Below are 17,972 nucleotides of genomic sequence, written 5' to 3'. Positions count from 1 at the left end.
GTGGCACACTGCTTCGCCAGGGCCGGGTAAGGACCAGCAGGGACAGAGGTGTCCCCACAGCAGGGACAGGGGTGTCCCCACGAGAAAATCAGGGATATACCCAACACAGGGACAGGGGTGTCCCCAAAAGAGGGTCAGGGATGTGCCCACAGCAGGGGGATGTCCCCACAGGAGGGATGGGGATATCCCCCAAGCAGAGTCTGGAATGTCCCTACAGCAGGATCAGGGGTATCCCCACAGGACGATCAGGGGTGTCCCCTCAGCAGGATCAGGGGTGTCCCCTCAGCAGGATCAGGGGTGTCCCCACAGGAAGGATGGGGATATCCCCCAAGCAGAGTCTAGAATGTCCCCACAGCAGGATCAGGAATGTCCCCTCAGCAGGATCAGGGGTGTCCCCACAGGAAGTCCCGACATGTCCCCTCAGCACAGGGAGGTCTCAGTGCACGAAGGCCATTGTGCTGCTGCAGTCCCCGGCCCTGCTCCCCGTCACCCCTCTGTCCATGTCCTGCTCCCCAGGGACATTTCCCGGTGGGAAGTGGTGATCGGGGCCACGGATCTGAGCCAGCCGGGCCCCGAGGCCCAGCTGCGCCACATCCAGAGGCTCCTGAAGCACCAGGCCTACAACGAGGGCACGGCCATGAACAACATCGCGCTGCTGGAGCTGGACCAGCCCGTGGAGTGCAGCGACTACGTCCAGCTGGGCTGCGTGCCCGACAGCTCCCTGGCAGTGCCCGAGCTGAAAACCTGCTACGTGGCGGGCTGGAGAGCCACCCCGGAGAGCGGTCAGTGCCCGCCGGGGCTCTGCGGGGCCGGGCCGGGACACGGCGGGCCGGGGGCTGCGCGGGGGCTCGGCCGGGCCTGGGCCCGGGGCTGGGCTGGGCCCCGCGGGCTCTGCCCGGGGCCGCCGCTCAGTGCCCGGTGTGCCCACAGCCCCCAGCCCACGCCTGGTGCTGCAGGAGGCCAAGGTGCGGCTCATCGACGTCCAGCTGTGCAACAGCAGCCGCTGGTACGGGGGGGCCGTGCACCCCCAGGACCTGTGCGCGGGGTACCCGCGGGGCGGCATCGACACCTGCCAGGTGGGGCTGGGCCCAGGGCTGGGCACGGGGACCCTGAGCCAGCCACGGAACCCCCAGAGCAGCACAGGGACCCTGAGCCAGCCACGGAACCCCCAGAGCAGCACAGGGACCCTGAGCCAGCCGTGGAACCCCCAGAGCCAGCACAGGGACCCTGAGCCAGCCATGGAACCCCCAGAGCAGAACAGGGACCCTGAGCCAGCCACGGAACCCCCAGAGCAGCACAGGGACCCTGAGCCAGCCACGGAACCCCCAGAGCCAGCACAGGACCCTGAGCCAGCCACGGAACCCCCAGAGCCAGCACAGGACCCTCAGCCCAGCAAGGCCTGGCTCTGTCTGGGCCTGGCCCGGTGCCCTCCCAGCCCCGTGTCCCCACCACTGACGGGTGTCCCTTCCCCATCCCCGTGTCCCTGCCCAGTGTCCCCTTGTCCCCAAGGCTGGCACTGTCCCACAGAGCCCAGCCCGTGCTCCTGGCAGCCCCAGGTGTGGATACCCCAGAGCTGCCATTCCCTCCCCATCCCTGCTGAGCCCACCCCGTGCCAGCCCCATCCCTGCAGCCCCCAGCCCCGAGCCTTGCCAGGGAATCCAGCCAGGAACGCAGCTCTGGAGGGGTCGGGATGGGCAGGGCCCGGCCTGGAGCAGCCCCTGACCCCTCTCTCCTGTCGCAGGGGGACATCGGGGGTCCCCTGGTCTGCAAGGACAACACTGGTGACTACTTCTGGCTGGTGGGCCTGGCCAGCTGGGGCAAGGGCTGCGCCGGGGCCAAGCGGCCGGGGGTGTTCACCTCCACCCAGCACTTCCACACCTGGATCCAGGTGCAGATGGGACTGCTCCCTCCAGAAGCCGACTCTGCTCCACCCGAGCCCTTCCCGAGCCCGGAGGAAGAGCCCGAGGCAGACTTTGAGGACGAGGAGAATCCCAACCCGGAGGACTCGGAGGATTACACGAAGATTTCATTCCAACAACAGATCCTGGGCAAATTCCTGAACCTGCTGCTGGAGCTGCTGCAGTTCCTGAAGGGAGAGAAAGCCTGAGCCGGGGGATGAGCTGATGCAGTTGTGGCAAGCATCCCCCGCCGGGGCCGTGGCTGCGGGGCCAGCTCAGCCCCCGTGCCCAGGGCTGCTGTGCCCTGCCCACGCTGCCCCCGCGCCCGCCCCGGCGGGGAACACACTTTGTGCTTCAATTAGAGTTGTTCCAGTTCCCCCTCAGCCGCCGTGTCCGCCTCAGTCTCCTGGGAAAAACAAGGATGGGACAATCTGGGGGTCGGGCCTGGTTTGGGGGAGATGAGGGGGAGGAGGGAGGGGAGGGAGGATGGGCCTGAGGTGGGGAGAGGGAGAAACTTCTCCAGGCCAGGCTCCCCAGCTGTGCCAGTCCCGGGAGAAGCCCTTGAGAGGGACAGCAGTGGGGACAGCTGGAGCTGCTGTGGGGCTGCTGGCAGTGCCAGCCTGAGCTGCTGCTGCTGCTGCCACCCGGGGTGTCCCCGCTGTCCCCAGCTCGTGTCTCTGAGCCTGCCGGGAGCCATCCCATGCTCCTGCTGTAGGAGCAGGGCCCAGGCTCTGCTCCTGGGATCCCGGCAGTGGCACCAGAGCAGCGGGCAGGGACAAATCCCAGAAATTCCCCTGCACAGGAGGCAGAGCCGCCCTGGGCAGCACCCAGCCCTGAACAGACACCACAGCGCGGCGGCGCCTCCTCCCTGGTGACATTCCCGAGCTGCCCAGAGCCCACCCCCGCTGCGCCACGTCCCTCCCTGTCACACCCACTCCCCTCTGTCACCCACCCCGTGCCTGGCACCGCCACTCGCGACTACAACTCCCAGCACGCCCCGCGGCGGCGCGGCCGCCATGCGCCTCACGTGACCTGCCGGGGCACTGCCGGCACCGCCCGGGATATCCCGGGACAGACCGGGACAGACCGGGACAGCGCCATGGCGCCGCAGGGCCGCCAGCACGCCTGGCTGCTGCCGGTGCCGCTGCTGCTGCCGCTGCTGCTGCCGCTGCTGCTGCCGCCGGCCGTGCGCGCCGCCGCCGCCCGGCCCAACTTCGTGCTGGTGCTGGCGGACGATCTGGGCTTCGGGGACCTGGGCAGCTACGGGCACCCCTCGTCCGCCACGCCGCACCTGGACCGGCTGGCGGCCCGCGGGCTGCGCTTCACCGACTTCTACAGCAGCGCCGCCGTCTGCAGCCCGTCCCGGTACGGACACACGGCGGGGGTGGAGCTGGGTGTCCCGGGATAAACGGCGGGGTGGAGCTGGGTGTCCCGGGATAAACGGGTGGGGTGGAGATGGGTGTCCCGGGATAAACGGGAGGGAATGGTGCTGGGGTGTCCCGGGATACACGGGCGGGGATGGAGCTGGGTGTCGCGGGATAAACGGACGGGGGTGGAGATGGGTGTCCCGGGATAAACAGGCTGGGGATGGAGCTGGGTGTCTCGGGATAAACGGGTGGGGTGGAGCTGGGGTGTCCCGGGATAAACGGGTGGGGTGGAGCTGGGGTGTCCCGGGATAAACGGGTGGGGTGGAGCTGGGTGTCCCGGGATAAACGGCGGGGTGGAGGTGGGGTGTCCCGGGATAAACGGGTGGGGTGGAGCTGGGGTGTCCCGGGATAAACGGGTGGGGTGGAGCTGGGTGTCCCGGGATAAACGGCGGGGTGGAGGTGGGGTGTCCCGGGATAAACGGGTGGGGTGGAGCTGGGGTGTCCCGGGATAAACGGGTGGGGTGGAGGTGGGGTGTCCCAGGATAAACGGACGGGGTGGAGATGGGTGTCCCGGGATAAACGGGAGGGAATGGTGCTGGGGTGTCCCGGGATACACGGGCGGGGATGGAGCTGGGTGTCGCGGGATAAACGGACGGGGGTGGAGATGGGTGTCCCGGGATAAACGGGCAGGATGGAGCTGGGTGTCTCGGGATAAACGGGTGGGGTGGAGCTGGGGTGTCCCGGGATAAACGGGCAGGATGGAGCTGGGGTGTCCCGGGATAAACGGGCGGGATGGAGGTGGGTGTCCCGGGATAAACGGGCCAGGTGGAGCTGGGTGTCCCGGGATAAACGGGGAAACAAACTTGCCGTGTCCCGGGAGAGGCGGTGGGGATAAGTCCGTGGTGTCCCGCGAGGGGTGGGGGGACAAACCCTCCGTGTCCCGGGACAAAGGGGCGGTCGTGAATCTGCAGTATCTCGGGATAGACGGGTGGTGACAAACCCGCGGTGTCCCGGGATAAACGGGCAGTGATGAATCTGCGGTGTCCCGGGATAGAGGGAGGGACAAACCCCCCGTGTCCCGGGATACGGGGGTGGTGCTGCCCCCGCGGTGTCCCGGGGACAGACAGGGGGACAAACCCGCGGTGTCCCGGGATAAAGGGGCGGTGATGACCCCGCGGTGTCCGGGACAGACAGTCAGCGCTGTCCCCCCGCTGCCCCCGCGGTATCCCGGGCTGTCCCCTCTGTCCTGCTGTCCCCTTGTCCCCGCGCTATCCCGAGCCGTGTCCCCGCTGTCCCCGCTGTCCCGGTTTGTCCCGCGCTATCCCGAGCCGTGTCCCCGCTGTTCCCTCGCTGTCCCTGCGCTGTCCCCGGTCTGTCCCGCGCTACCCCGAGCCGTGTCCCCGCTGTCCCCTCGCTGTCCCGGTCTGTCCCGCTGTCCCCGCTGTCCCGCTCTGTCCCGGTCTGTCCCGCGCTATCCCAAGCCGTGTCCCCGCGCTGTCCCCGCTTCCCCTCGCTGTCCCCGCTGTCCCGCGCCACCCCGAGCCGTGTCCCCTCGCTGTCCCGGTCTGTCCCGGGCTGTCCCGCGCCATCCCGAGCCGTGTCCCCTCGCTGTCCCCTCGCTGTCCCCGCTGTCCCGCGCTATCCCGAGCCGTGTCCCCGCGCTGTCCCCGGTGTGTCCCGCGCTATCCCGAGCCGTGTCCCCGCTGTCCCCTCGCTGTCCCCGCTGTCCCGCGCTATCCCGAGCCGTGTCCGCGCTGTCCCCTCGCTGTCCCGGTCTGTCCCGCGCTATCCCGAGCCGTGTCCCCGCGCTGTCCCCGGTGTGTGCCGCGCTATCCCGAGCCGTGTCCCTGCTGTCCCCTCGCTGTCCCCGCTGTCCCGCGCTATCCCGAGCCGTGTCCCCGCGCTGTCCCGGTCTGTCCCGGTGTGTCCCGCGCTATCCCGAGCCGTGTCCCCTCGCTGTCCCCGCTGTCCCGGTGTGTCCCGCGCTATCCCGAGCCGTGTCCCCTCGCTGTCCCCGCTGTCCCGGTGTGTCCCGCGCTATCCCGAGCCGTGTCCCCGCTGTCCCCGCTGTCCCGGTCTGTCCCGGTCTGTCCCGCGCTGTCCCGAGCCGTGTCCCCGCGCTGTCCCCGGTGTGTCCCGCGCCATCCCGAGCCGTGTCCCCGCTGTCCCCGCTGTCCCCGCTGTCCCGGTCTGTCCCGCGCTGTCCCCGCTGTCCCGGTCTGTCCCGGTCTGTCCCGCGCTATCCCGAGCCGTGTCCCCGCTGTCCCGGTCTGTCCCGCGCTGTCCCCGCTGTCCCGGTCTGTCCCGGTGTGTCCCGCGCTATCCCGAGCCGTGTCCCCGCTGTCCCGGTCTGTCCCGCGCCACCCCGAGCCGTGTCCGCGCAGGGCCGCGCTGCTGACGGGCCGGCTGCCGGTGCGCTCCGGGGTCTTCCCGGGCGTGTTCGCCCCCGACTCGCGGGGCGGGCTGCCGCTGGCCGAGCTCACCGTGGCCGAGCTGCTCCGGGAGCGCGGCTACGCCACGGCCATGGTGGGCAAGTGGCACCTGGGCGTGGGCAAGGACGGCGCCTTCCTGCCCACCCGCCAGGGCTTCGACCACTTCCTGGGGATTCCCTACTCGCACGACCAGGTGAGCCCGGGGGCAGGGGATGCGCCGGGGCAGCGCGGAGCTGGCGCGGGTCTGGCGCGGGTAAAGCCCCCCGGGCTGCTGGGCTGGGTGGGGATGAGGCTGAGATGGAACAGAGGCGGGTAAATGGATTTTTAAATTTTTAATAGTGATAAATTTAATTTTTAAATATATTTTTAATTTATTTATTTTATTATCTTTCAAATTTACATAAATATTAAACATTTAATTTATTATTGAATATTAAATATTAAATATTAAATATTAAATTTAATAATATTAAATATATTAAATATTAAGTAGTAAATAGTAAGCATTAAATTAATTAAATATTTAATTAATAAAATATTGTAGAAAATATAAATAAATAATATATCCTCAATATTATTGAGATATACATATTATATGTTCCATAACACATTACATATTATATAATATATATAATATATATTATATATGTTATATGCTATGAAATATTATTAAAATATTATATTATCGATAAAATGTATTAAATAAGTAAATTTATCATTTAAATTTATTTATAAAATATTAAATAAGTAAATTTAATAATATAATATATAAAAGACTTTTACATATGTAAGTATATTATATTTTATATTATTAATATATGTTATTATATATACAGTTATATGTAAGTATACTCAGATATACTAATATATATAATATATATAATATATATAATATATATAATATATATAATATAGAATCAGTAAATTTAACATTTCATATTAAATATAAATAATATTTAATAAATAAAGCAGGGATTGATGGAAAGGATCTCCTCCATGGGTGCACCTGGGGCAGCAGCAGAGCCCAGCCAGGGCTGCCCCAAGATGAACCCAAATGGTCCCAAAATGAACCCAAAATGCACCCAAATGGTCCCAAAATGCACCCAGGATGAACCCAAATGGTCCCAAGATGAACCCAAATGGTCCCAAAATGAACCCAAGATGAACCCAAAATGTCCCAAAATGAGCCCAAGATGAACCCAAATGGCCCCAAAATGCACCCAGGGTGAACCCAAATGGTCCCAAAATGCACCCAGGATGAACCCAAATGGTCCCAAGATGAACCCAAATGGTCCCAAAATGCACCCAGGATGAACCCAAATGGTCCCAAGATGAACCCAAATGGTCCCAAAATGCACCCAGGATGAACCCAAATGGTCCCAAAATTCACCCAAGATGAACCCAAATGGTCCCAAAATGAACCCAGGATGAACCCAAATGGTCCCAAAATGAACCCAAATGGTCCCAAAATGCACCCAGGATGAACCCAAATGGCCCCAAAATGCACGAGCGCTGCCGGGGTCTCTCCCTGGGCTCAGCTCTGCTCCATGTGCACATTGCAGTTCAGTGTCCAACCCCAGTGCAGCCCCTGCACTCCCACCCTTGTTTTTCTCTCTGCAGCCCACGGGGTTTGTGCTCCTGGGCTGGCATTGGGATCATTTGTCCTTGGTGCCCAGCTCAGCAGGAATTGTTTTGTCTCCCTGCTCTGTGCACAGAGCTCCCCATCCCCTAATGTGAAGCTCAGTGTGGCAAATGAACTTGTAGATACTTTAGAAAAATAGAAAAAAAGTTTAAAAATCTGAAAATTTTTAAAAAATTAAGTTAACAAGCCAAAAGCAGAGCCGGAGTGCCAAGCCCGCCGTGTTTTGCAGGGCCCCTGCCAGAACCTGACGTGCTTCCCGCCCGACACCAAGTGCTTTGGGACGTGTGACCAGGGCGTGGTGGCGGTGCCGCTGCTCTGGAACGAGAGCATCGTGCAGCAGCCCGTGGCCTTCCCCGAGCTGGTGCCGCGCTACGGCCGCTTCTGCCGCGACTTCATCGCCCGCTGCGCCCGCCTGCGCCTGCCCTTCCTGCTCTACTACGCGTCCCACGTGCGGACGGGAACGGGGAACGGGGAACGGGGAACGGGAAATGAGAAACGGGGAACGGGGAACGGGAAATGGGGAATGGGAAATGGGAAATGGGAAATGGGGTGGGGAGAGGGAGGGGAAAGGGAAATGGGGAATGGGGAAGGGAAGGGAAGGGAAGGGAAGGGAAGGGAAGGGAAGGGAAGGGAAGGGAAGGGAAGGGAAGGGAAGGGAAGGGAAGGGAAGGGAAGGGAAGGGAAGGGAAGGGAAGGGAAGGGAAGGGAAGGGAGAAGGGAAAAAGGAAAAGAGGGAAGGGGGAAGGGGGAAGGGAAAAGGGGGAAGGGAAATGGAAAAGGGGGAAAGAGAAGGAGAAAGGAAAAGGGAAGGAAAAAGGGGGAAGGGAAGGGAAAAAGGGGAGGGAAAAAGGGAAGGGAAAAGAAAAAAGGGGGAAGGGAAAAGGGGGAAGGGAAATGGAAAAGAGCAAGAGGAAACAGAGAAGGGGAAGGGAAAAGGGAAACAGGAAAAGAAAAGAGAAGGAGAAAGGAAAAGGAGAGGGAAAAGGGGAAGGGGAGGGGAAGGGAAGGGAAAAGGGAAAGAAAAAGAGAAAGGAAAAGAAAAAGGAAAAGCAAAGGGAAAATGGGAGAAAAAGGGGAAGGGGAAAAGGGAAAAGAAAAAAGTGAGAAGGGAAAAGGGGGAAGGGAAACAGACGGGGAAGGGAAAAGGGAAAAGAAAAGAGAAAGGGAAGGGAAAAGGAAAGGAGAAAGGGGGAAGATAAGGGAAAAAGGGAAGGGAAAGGAAAAGGGGAGGGAAAATGGGGAAGGGAAGGGATAAGGAAAGGGGAGGGAAAGGGGAGGAGGGAAAAGGAAAAGAAAAGAGAAAAGGGAAGGGAAACGGGGAAGGGAAAAAGGAAAAGAGAAGGGAGAAGGGACGGGAAAAGGGAAGGGAAGGGAAGGGAAGGGAAGGGAAGGGAAGGGAAGGGAAGGGAAGGGAAGGGAAGGGAAGGGAAGGGAAGGGAAGGGAAGGGAAGGGAAGGGAAGGGAAGGGAAGGGAAGGGAAGGGAAGGGAAGGGAAGGGAAGGGGAGCCCGAGTCCCATGGGGAGAACAGGGCAGCACCTCCCCTGCTGCCACCCCAAAATCTGCTCCTGGGTGACCTGGGCGTGCTATTCCCCATCCTATTGGGATGCTGCTTTTAGGCTGCTGCTTCCTGCAGCCTTCCCCTCTTCCCTGCCCCATCCCTGGGGCAAACCTCCCGCCCGGAGCTCCCCGCTGACGCTCGGGGACAACCCTCCCTGGGCTGGTGGCTTTTGTCACCCGCGGGGCTGGCTGTCCCGCAGGGCTCGATCCGGTGCCCTCTCCCCGGCAGCACACGCACTACCCGCAGTTTGCCAGCCGGGACTTCGCGGGCCGGACGCGCCGGGGCCCCTTCGGGGACGCGCTGGCCGAGTTCGATCACTCGGTGGGGGAGCTGCTGCGGGCGCTGCGGGAGCACGGCCTGGAGAGCTCCACGCTGCTGCTCGTCACCTCCGACAACGGGTGAGCGCCTGGCACGGCACGGCTGGCACGGGCACGGCTGGCACTGCTGGCATGGCTGGCACTGCTGGCACGGCTGGCACAGCTGGCACCGCTGACGTGGCTGGCACTGCCAGCACGGCTGGCACAGGCACGGCTGGCACGGGCACGGCTGGCACTGCTGGCATGGTTGGCATTGCTGGCACGGCTGGCACTGCTGGGGCACACATGTGGCAGTGCCAGGTGCCACCCCTGGGTCCTGCTCATGGGGTGTGAGCTCGGTGTTCTGTGACAGAAACATCCCAGGGGTTGGAGCAGGCGTGTGACACCCTCAAATGTTTGGGTTAGCAGTGTGGCACCCCCAGATGTCCCCCAGGGGTTGGGACATCAATGTGACAGTCCCCAAATGCCACCCAGGGCTTGTGCCAGGCATGTGACACCCCAAAGCCCCCCAGCTCACTCCACGTGGTGACACCGCTGTGGGTGCCCCTCTCGGGTGTGTCACAGCCCTGGCTGCCCCCGAGGGTGGCAGAGTCCCCATGGCACTGGGCCAGCCTTGTCCCCGCTGTGCCAGCCTTGTCCCCCTGGTGCCAGCCTTGTCCCCCTGGTGCCAGCCTTGTCCCGGCGGTGCCAGCCTTGTCCTGGCAGTGCCAGCCCTGTCCCCATGGTGCCAGCCCTGTCCCGGCAGTGCCAGCCTTGTCCTGGCAGTGCCAGCCGTGTCCCCCGGTGCCAGCCCTGTCCCGCCGGGCCTGGCCCGGGTGACAGCAGTCCTTGTCCCCAGCCCCTCCACGCTGCGCATGGCGCGCGGTGGCAGCGCCGGGCACCTCCGCTGTGGCAAGGGCACCACCTACGAGGGCGGCATGAGGGAGCCGGCCCTGGCGTACTGGCCGGGCACGATCGCGCCAGGTGAGCCGGGACAGACCCGGGACAGACCCGGGACAAAGCGGGACAGACCCGGGACAAAGCGGGACAGACTGGGAGAGACGAGGACAGACCAGGACCAAACGTGGGACAGACTGGGACAAACTGGGAACAAACCTGGGACAAACTGGGAACAAACCCAGGACAAACCGGGACAAACTTAGGACAAGCTGGGACAAACTGGGCCAAAGCAGGACAAACTGGGACAAACCTGGAACAGACCCGGAACAAACTGGAACAGACTGGAACAAACCAAGAACACCGGGGACAAAGCGGGATAAACTGAGAGCAAACCCGGGACAGCCCTGGAACAAACCGGGGACAAACTGGGAACAAACCCGGAAAAAATTGGGACAAACTGGGACAAACCTGGGAAAAACCAGGACAAACTGGGACCAAACTCAGGACAAACTGGGACAAAGTGGGACAAACCCAGGACAAACTGGGACAAACCAGGACACACCTGGGACAAACTGGGAACAAACTGGGGACAAACTGGGACAAACTGGAACCAAAATCAGGACAAACTGGGACAAACCAGGGACAAACCGGGAACAAAACTGGGACAAAGTGAGACAAACTGGGACAAAGTGGGACAGACCTGGGACAAACTGGGAACAAACTGGGACAAACTGGAAACAAACCGGGGACAAACCTGGGACAAATTGGGACAAACCGGGGACAAACTGGGAACGAAATCAGGAACAAACCCAGGACAAATTGGGACAAAGCAGGACAGAGTGGGACAAACCGGGACACACCCGGGACAAACTGGGAACAAACCTGGGACCAAACTCAGGACAAACTGGGGACAAACCAGGGACAAACCGGGAACAAAACTGGGACAAAGTGAGACAAACTGGGACAAACCCGGGACAGGCCCAGGACAAAGAAGGACAAACTGGAACAAACTGGGAACAAACCAGGACAAACCGGGACACACCCGGGACAAACTGGGACAAACAAGGGACAAACTGGGACAAAATGGGGACAAACCTGGGACAAACCAGTACAAACCCTGACAAACTGGGAACAAACCTGGGACAAACCTGGGACAAACTGGGGACAAACCCGGGCCAAAGCAGGCCAAACCCGGGCCAAACCCAGGCCAAAGCAGGCCAGCCGGTGCCGCTGCCCGCGCAGGGGTGACGCACGAGCTGGCCAGCACGCTGGACGTCCTGCCCACGCTGGCCGCCCTGGCGGGCGCCGCGCTGCCCGCGCTGCCCCTGGACGGCGCCGACCTGAGCCCGCTGCTGCTGGGCACCGGCGCGGTGAGTGCTGCGCGGGCACGGCGCCGCCGGCGCCCGCAGGGCTGAGGGCTGGGGCTGCGTTCATTTAGTTACATTGCAAATAATTACAATAATAATAATAATAATAATAATAATAATAATAATAATAATAATAGTGATAGTAACTCAGATTTTGCATGCAAAAAAGCTGATTAATTGATTTTAAATCAATGATAAATAACAATTGAATAAATATAATATAATATAATCTATATTATATTATATTGCATCATATTATATTGCACTATATTATATTATATTATACTATACTATATTATATTTAATAATAATAAGCATTATATTGCATTATATTATATTATATTATATTATATTATATTATATTATATTATATTATATTATATTATATATTACATTACATTGTACTGTATTATATTATCCTAGATTTCTCATGCAGAAAAGCTGATTTTTATAAATTTATTTAAAATCAATTATAATAATTATAATTTATCCTAATTATATTATAATTATAATTGATTGTCGAATAACAATTATAATAATTTTATAATATCAATATTTAAATGTTAAATAATATAATATAATATAATATAATATAATATAATATAATATAATATAATATAATATAATATATACTATATAATATAATATAATATATAATATATACTATATAATATAATATAATATGTAATATAATATAATATATAATATAATGTAATGTAATGTAATATAATATAATGTAATGTAATGTAATATAATATAATATAATATAATATAATATATAATATAATATAATATAATATAATATAATATAATATAATATAATATAATATAATACAATCACCTGGAGGAACAGGAGCCGGTTCAAACCGGTTCGGTACCGGGTCGGTGCCAGTTCAGACCCGGGTCGGAGCCGGGTCGGTGCCGGCCCTATCCCAGCTCGGTGCCGGTTCGGTGCCGGTCCCATCCCGGTTCGGCACCGGTCGGTGCCGGTTCGGTGCCGGGTCGGTGCCGGTCCCATCCCGGTTGGGTGCCGGCTCGGTGCCGGCTCGGTCCCGGTCCGGTCCCGGTCCGGTCCCGGCTCGGTACCGGTTCGGTGCCAGCCCCATCCCGGCTCGGTGCCGGCCCCATCCCGGCTCGGTGCCGGTCCGGTCCCGGCTCGGTACCGGTTCGGAGCCGCGCTGACCCGTGCCCGCAGAGCCCCCGCCGGGCCGTGTTCTTCTTCCCGCCCGCCCCCGACCCGCAGCGCGGCCCCTTCGCCGTCCGCCTGGGCCGCTACAAGGCGCACTACTTCACCCAAGGTCAGCGCTCGCTTTTGGGGCGGTTTGGGGGGTTTTGGGGTGCGCTCCGCGGGGACGGTGCGAGCTCGTTCCCCAGGTTCCTTCCACAGCGACACGACCCCGGACCGGGCGTGCCACGGGCTGACCCCGCTCACGCCGCACCTGCCCCCGCTGCTCTTCGACCTGGAGGCGGACCCCGCGGAGAACTACGACCTGCTGCAGGGCCAGCCGGGCCCCGAGGCGCTGCAGGCGCTCAAGGACATCGCCGAGCAGAAGGAGCTGCTGCTGCAGCGCCTGCATTTCGGGGAGAGCCAGATCGGCAAGGGCCGCGACCCCTCGCTGCAGCTCTGCTGCAACCCCAGCTGCAGCCCCAAACCTTCCTGCTGCCGCTGCTCCCCGCAGTGACACCCCAAAGGTTCCTGGCACCAAAAACCCAGCTCGGCCTCGGGGCTGCCCCACGGCTCGGGGACGCCTCGGACTCACGGGGAGCTGGGGTGGAATGGGGTCAGGGAGACCCCGAATGAGCATCCCGTGCTCCGTGTGGGATGTTCCAGGGGAGGACTAGGGCAGGATCCTGACCCGTTCCAGGATCCTGACCCATTCCAGCACCCTGACCCCTTCCAGGGTCCTGACCCATTCCAGCATCCAGCCCATTCCAGGGTCCTGACCCATTCCAGCACCCTGACCCGTTCCAGGATCCTGACCCGTTCCAGGATCCTGACCCGTTCCAGGATCATTCTCCAGACACTCCAGCACTCCCCCAGAGCCAGGACAGCTCCTGGGAGCCGCGATCCCGCTGGAGCAGAGGGGATGTCCCAGATCCAGGGATCCCAGCTGGCACCGAGGGCACAGCAGGAGCATGGGATGGCTCCCGGCAGGCTCAGAGACACGAGCTGGGGACAGAGGGGACACCCCGGGTGGCAGCAGCAGCAGCAGCTCAGGCTGGCACTGCCAGCAGCCCCACAGCAGCTCCAGCTGTCCCCACTGCTGTCCCTCTCAAGGGCTTCTCCCGGGACTGGCACAGCTGGGGAGCCTGGCCTGGAGAAGTTTCTCCCTCTCCCCACCTCAGGCCCATCCTCCCTCCCCTCCCTCCTCCCCCTCATCTCCCCCAAACCAGGCCCGACCCCCAGATTGTCCCATCCTTGTTTTTCCCAGGAGGCTGAACTGGGCTCACAATGTGGATAATGGGTGTGTGATTTTGGCCAGGGGAATAATTTTTTGGGAGTGGGGCACGTCCAGGCCCCAGGGCAGTGACACTGGCAGTGTCCCCTCTCACTTCGTGGACAAGGGCATCACTTCCAGGATAAAACGTGGTAAGGTGTTGCCACAGGATTTCCATGTAAATCACTGCTTTGTCTTACACCTTTTCTAATTAATATTGCTGCAAATAATTGTTTGATTCCTTATCTCATGGCTGTTTGCAGTAAATTGTTTTTAACCCCTCGTCTTTGCCTTTTGTGGAAGGAGCATGGGTTTGGTTTTAGCATCACCGCGCTGGAGAATTCCATCCCTAAACCCGCACCAGGGGCAACACAACTTTAATCCAAGGATTAAATCAACGGGAGCATCCGTGGGGTGGGCTCAGGGTGGGCAGGGCACAGCAGCCCCGGGCTGAGCTGGCCCCGGCACGGCCCCAGCGGGGCTGCTGCCATCCTCTGCAGCCAGAAGGGATCTGCTGCCCCCGCTCTCACCCTGTCCTGTCCTTCAGGAGCTCCAGCACCTCCTGCAGCTTCCTGAGGAATCGAGTCAGGGTCTGTTTTGGGAAGGAAATGTCCATGACCGATTCTGGCTCCGGTTCTGGCTCCGGTTCTGGCTCCGGTTCCGGTTCTGGCTCCGGTTCTGGTTCTGGCTCCGGTTCTGGTTCTGGCTCTGGTTCTGGCTCTGGTTCTGGCTCTGGTGGTGGTGGCTGCAGTTCTGGTGGCTCTGGCGAGTTCAGGGTGGCCTTTGGTACTGGTGCCGGCCCTGTGGGGCTGGGGCCGGCGTGGGCGCTGATCCAGGAGTGGAAGTGCTGGGTGGAGGTGAAGATGCCAGGCCTCCTGGCCCTGGCACAGCCCTTGCCCCAGCTGGCCAGGCCCACCAGCCAGAAGTTCTCCTTAACGTTGTCCTTGCAGACCAGGGGACCCCCGATGTCCCCCTGCGACAGGAGAGAGGGGTCAGGGCTGTGCCAGGGCTGGATCCTCTCTCCCAGCCCCTGCCTGACCCACGTTCCCACTCTGCTGGAGCCTCCAGACCCTCACGGGAACAGGATGGGGCTGGCACGGGGTGGGCTCAGCAGGGATGGGCAGGGAATGGCAGCTCTGGGGTATCCACACCTGGGGCTGCCGGGAGCACGGGCTGGGCTCTGTGGGACACTGCCAGCCTTGGGGACAAGGGGACACTGGGCAGGGACACGGGGATGGGGAAGGGACACCCGTCAGTGCTGGGGACACGGGGCTGGGAGGGCACCGGGCCAGGCCCAGACAGAGCCAGGCCTTGCTGGGCTCAGGGTCCTGTGCTGGCTCTGGGGGTTCCATGGCTGGCTCAGGGTCCCTGTGCTGCTCTGGGGGTTCCATGGCTGGCTCAGGGCCCCTGTGCTGGCTCTGGGGGTTCCATGGCTGGCTCAGGGTCCTGGTGCTGGCTCTGGGGGTTCCATGGCTGGCTCAGGGTCCCTGTGCTGCTCTGGGGGTTCCACGGCTGGCTCAGGGTCCCCGTGCTGCTCTGGGGGTTCATGGCCGGCTCAGGGTCCCCGTGCTGCTCTGGGGGTTCCATGGCTGGCTCAGGGTCCCTGTGCTGCTCTGGGGGTTCCGTGGCTGGCTCAGGGTCCCCGTGCCCAGCCCTGGGCCCAGCCCCACCTGGCAGGTGTCGATGCCGCCCCGCGGGTACCCCGCGCACAGGTCCTGGGGGTGCACGGCCCCCCCGTACCAGCGGCTGCTGTTGCACAGCTGGACGTCGATGAGCCGCACCTTGGCCTCCTGCAGCACCAGGCGTGGGCTGGGGGCTGCGGGCACACCGGGCACTGAGCGGCGGCCCCGGGCAGAGCCCGCGGGGCCCAGCCCAGCCCCGGGCCCAGGCCCGGCCGAGCCCCCGCGCAGCCCCCGGCCCGCCATGTCCCGGCCCGGCCCCGCAGAGCCCCGGCGGGCACTGACCGCTGTCCGGGGTGGCTCTCCAGCCCGCCACGTAGCAGGTTTTCAGCTCGGGCACTGCCAGGGAGCTGTCGGGCACGCAGCCCAGCTGGACGTAGTCGCTGCACTCCACGGGCTGCTCCAGCTCCAGCAGGGCGATGTTGTTCATGGCCGTGGCCTCGTCGTAGTTCTGGTGCTTCAGGACCTGCTTGATCTGGAACACCTCGGCCGCGGCGCCCGGCTGGGCCAGGTCTGTGGCCCCGACCACCACCTTCCACTTGAGGACATCCCTGGAGGCCGTGGAGTGACAGGGAGCAGTGACACAGCAGTGACACAGAGCAGTGACACAGCAGTGACACAGCAGTGACACAGCAGTGACACAGCAGTGACAGGGCTGGCACAGCCCAGCAGCTCCCGGCCCTCTGCTTCCCACAGCAGGGAACGGAGACAGCAATGGAGCAGCACATGGTGGTGCAGCCTGGGCACCTGGCCCTGCTGGGGGGACATCCCTGACATTGCTGAGGGGACAACTGTGACATTGCTGAGGGGACAATCCTGACATTGCTGAGGGGACATCCCTGACACTGCTGAGGGGACATCCCTGACATTGCTGGGGGGAAATCCCTGACATTGCTGAGGGGACATCCCCGACATTGCTGAGGGGACAACCGTGACATTGCTGAGGGACATTCCTGACATTGCTGAGGGGACAACCCTAAACATGATGTGGGACATCCCTGACCCTGCCAAGGGGACATCCATGCTGTGGGCACAACCCTGTCCCTGCTGTGGGGACACCTGTGACCCTGCTGTGGGGACACCGCTGATCCTTCTGTGGGGACACTCCTGTCCCTCCTGTGGGCACATCCCTGTCCCAGCTGGGGACATCCCCATCCCTGCTCGCCCTTACCCAGCCCCGATGAAGCAGCTGGCGGCCGTGAGGACCCAGCGGTGGCTGATCAGTGCCCCGGAGCACATGTGCCACGTGCCGTTGTCCCAGGTGACCTGGATGCTGGCGATGCCAGGCCAGGCCCCCGGGTTGACTTCGAGGGTTGGGCTCTTGGCAGAACGCGAGGATCCGTACTCAGGAATGGCCGAGGTCTCGTTCAAAACCATGGGCCAGAGCCCGCAGGTGCCTCTGGAAGCACAAAGCCGTCGGTGCCCTGCTCGGGGACAGCAGGGACAGGGACCCCGAGGGGCTCCTCTGTGCCCGGGCCGTGCCAGGGGAGCCCCCGAGTGTCCCCGAGCCCCCCGGGGCCACTGACCTGCAGGTGTCCCAGGTGGCCCCCGCGGGCCCGGCCAGGGCCAGCAGGACGAGCAGCCCCAGCAAAGCCATCGGTGCCAGCGCAGGTGGCAGAGCCAGAGCACAGCTGTCACCTCTGGTGGCACCACGGCCCTGGCGCTGCCCGCGGTGCCAGCGGGCCGGGGTGATGTCACAGAGGGGCCGGTTCCATGTGCGGGCACGGTGCCCTCGGGTGGGGGAGGGCAGCACAGAGCTGTGACCCGGGCGTGGCTTGGGCTGAAGGGACCTTGGGGACCCCGCTGGGGCAGAGGGGATGTCCCAGATCCAGGGATCCCAGCTGGGACCGAGTGGGGCGAGTGAGGGGTCAGAGAGACGAGCTGGTGACAGAGGGGACACCCTGGGTGGCAGCAGCAGCAGCAGCTCAGGCTGGCACTGCCAGCAGCCCCACAGCAGCTCCAGCTGTCCCCACTGCTGTCCCTCTCAAGGGCTTCTCCCGGGACTGGCACAGCTGAGGGGAGCCTGGCCTGGAGAAGTTTCTCCCTCTCCCCACCTCCAGGCTGTGCTGGTTGGGGCAAAACCCACAGGAGGAATTCACCCCACACAAACCCCACACACCATGCAGGGGCTTTGGAAGTCAGAGCTGGAATTTAAACTGAAGGATCCAATAAATTCACTGAATACAGAAAAATTGGCCATAAACTACAAAGTCAGAGCACAACCTCACACCCCGTGGGTGGCACAGGCCGGACCAGGCGTGGTGACAGCACTGGTGAAGTGGCCCTGCTGGTCTGGTCCACCTCCAGACATCCAGTGGTTGTGGTTGTGTCCCCAATCCCCAAACCTTGGGGTGACATCCCCTAAAGTCCAGGCAGGAATGTCCAGTGATTGTG

The 17,972-nt window shown here is 60.8% G+C and overlaps 3 protein-coding genes across 3 annotated transcripts; 2 read left to right on the top strand and 1 right to left on the bottom strand.

The window, feature by feature from the left end:
* Positions 1–238: 238 nt before the first annotated feature.
* Positions 239–2,172, top strand: LOC135291996 (acrosin-like). Its single transcript, XM_064406231.1, has 3 exons — positions 239–782; positions 931–1,076; positions 1,742–2,172. The coding sequence occupies exons 1-3, from the start codon at positions 344–346 to the stop codon at positions 2,105–2,107; spliced, it is 951 nt and encodes a 316-aa protein (XP_064262301.1). The 5' UTR covers positions 239–343; the 3' UTR covers positions 2,108–2,172.
* Positions 2,173–2,910: 738 nt separating this feature from the next.
* Positions 2,911–14,182, top strand: ARSA (arylsulfatase A). Its single transcript, XM_064406221.1, has 8 exons — positions 2,911–3,263; positions 5,650–5,890; positions 7,569–7,787; positions 9,127–9,296; positions 10,054–10,178; positions 11,337–11,464; positions 12,657–12,759; positions 12,836–14,182. The coding sequence occupies exons 1-8, from the start codon at positions 2,998–3,000 to the stop codon at positions 13,141–13,143; spliced, it is 1,560 nt and encodes a 519-aa protein (XP_064262291.1). The 5' UTR covers positions 2,911–2,997; the 3' UTR covers positions 13,144–14,182.
* LOC135291989 (acrosin-like) lies at positions 13,969–17,235 on the bottom strand. Its single transcript, XM_064406222.1, has 5 exons — positions 17,105–17,235; positions 16,750–16,977; positions 15,864–16,129; positions 15,570–15,715; positions 13,969–14,872 (listed from the first exon to the last, which is right to left on the bottom strand). The coding sequence occupies exons 1-5, from the start codon at positions 17,173–17,175 to the stop codon at positions 14,426–14,428; spliced, it is 1,158 nt and encodes a 385-aa protein (XP_064262292.1). The 5' UTR covers positions 17,176–17,235; the 3' UTR covers positions 13,969–14,425.
* Positions 17,236–17,972: the final 737 nt, after the last annotated feature.

The sequence above is a fragment of the Passer domesticus genome, unplaced genomic scaffold (assembly GCF_036417665.1).
Source record: "Passer domesticus isolate bPasDom1 unplaced genomic scaffold, bPasDom1.hap1 HAP1_SCAFFOLD_174, whole genome shotgun sequence".
NCBI lineage: Eukaryota > Metazoa > Chordata > Aves > Passeriformes > Passeridae > Passer > Passer domesticus.
This window is presented reverse-complemented; position numbering and strand designations above follow the sequence as displayed.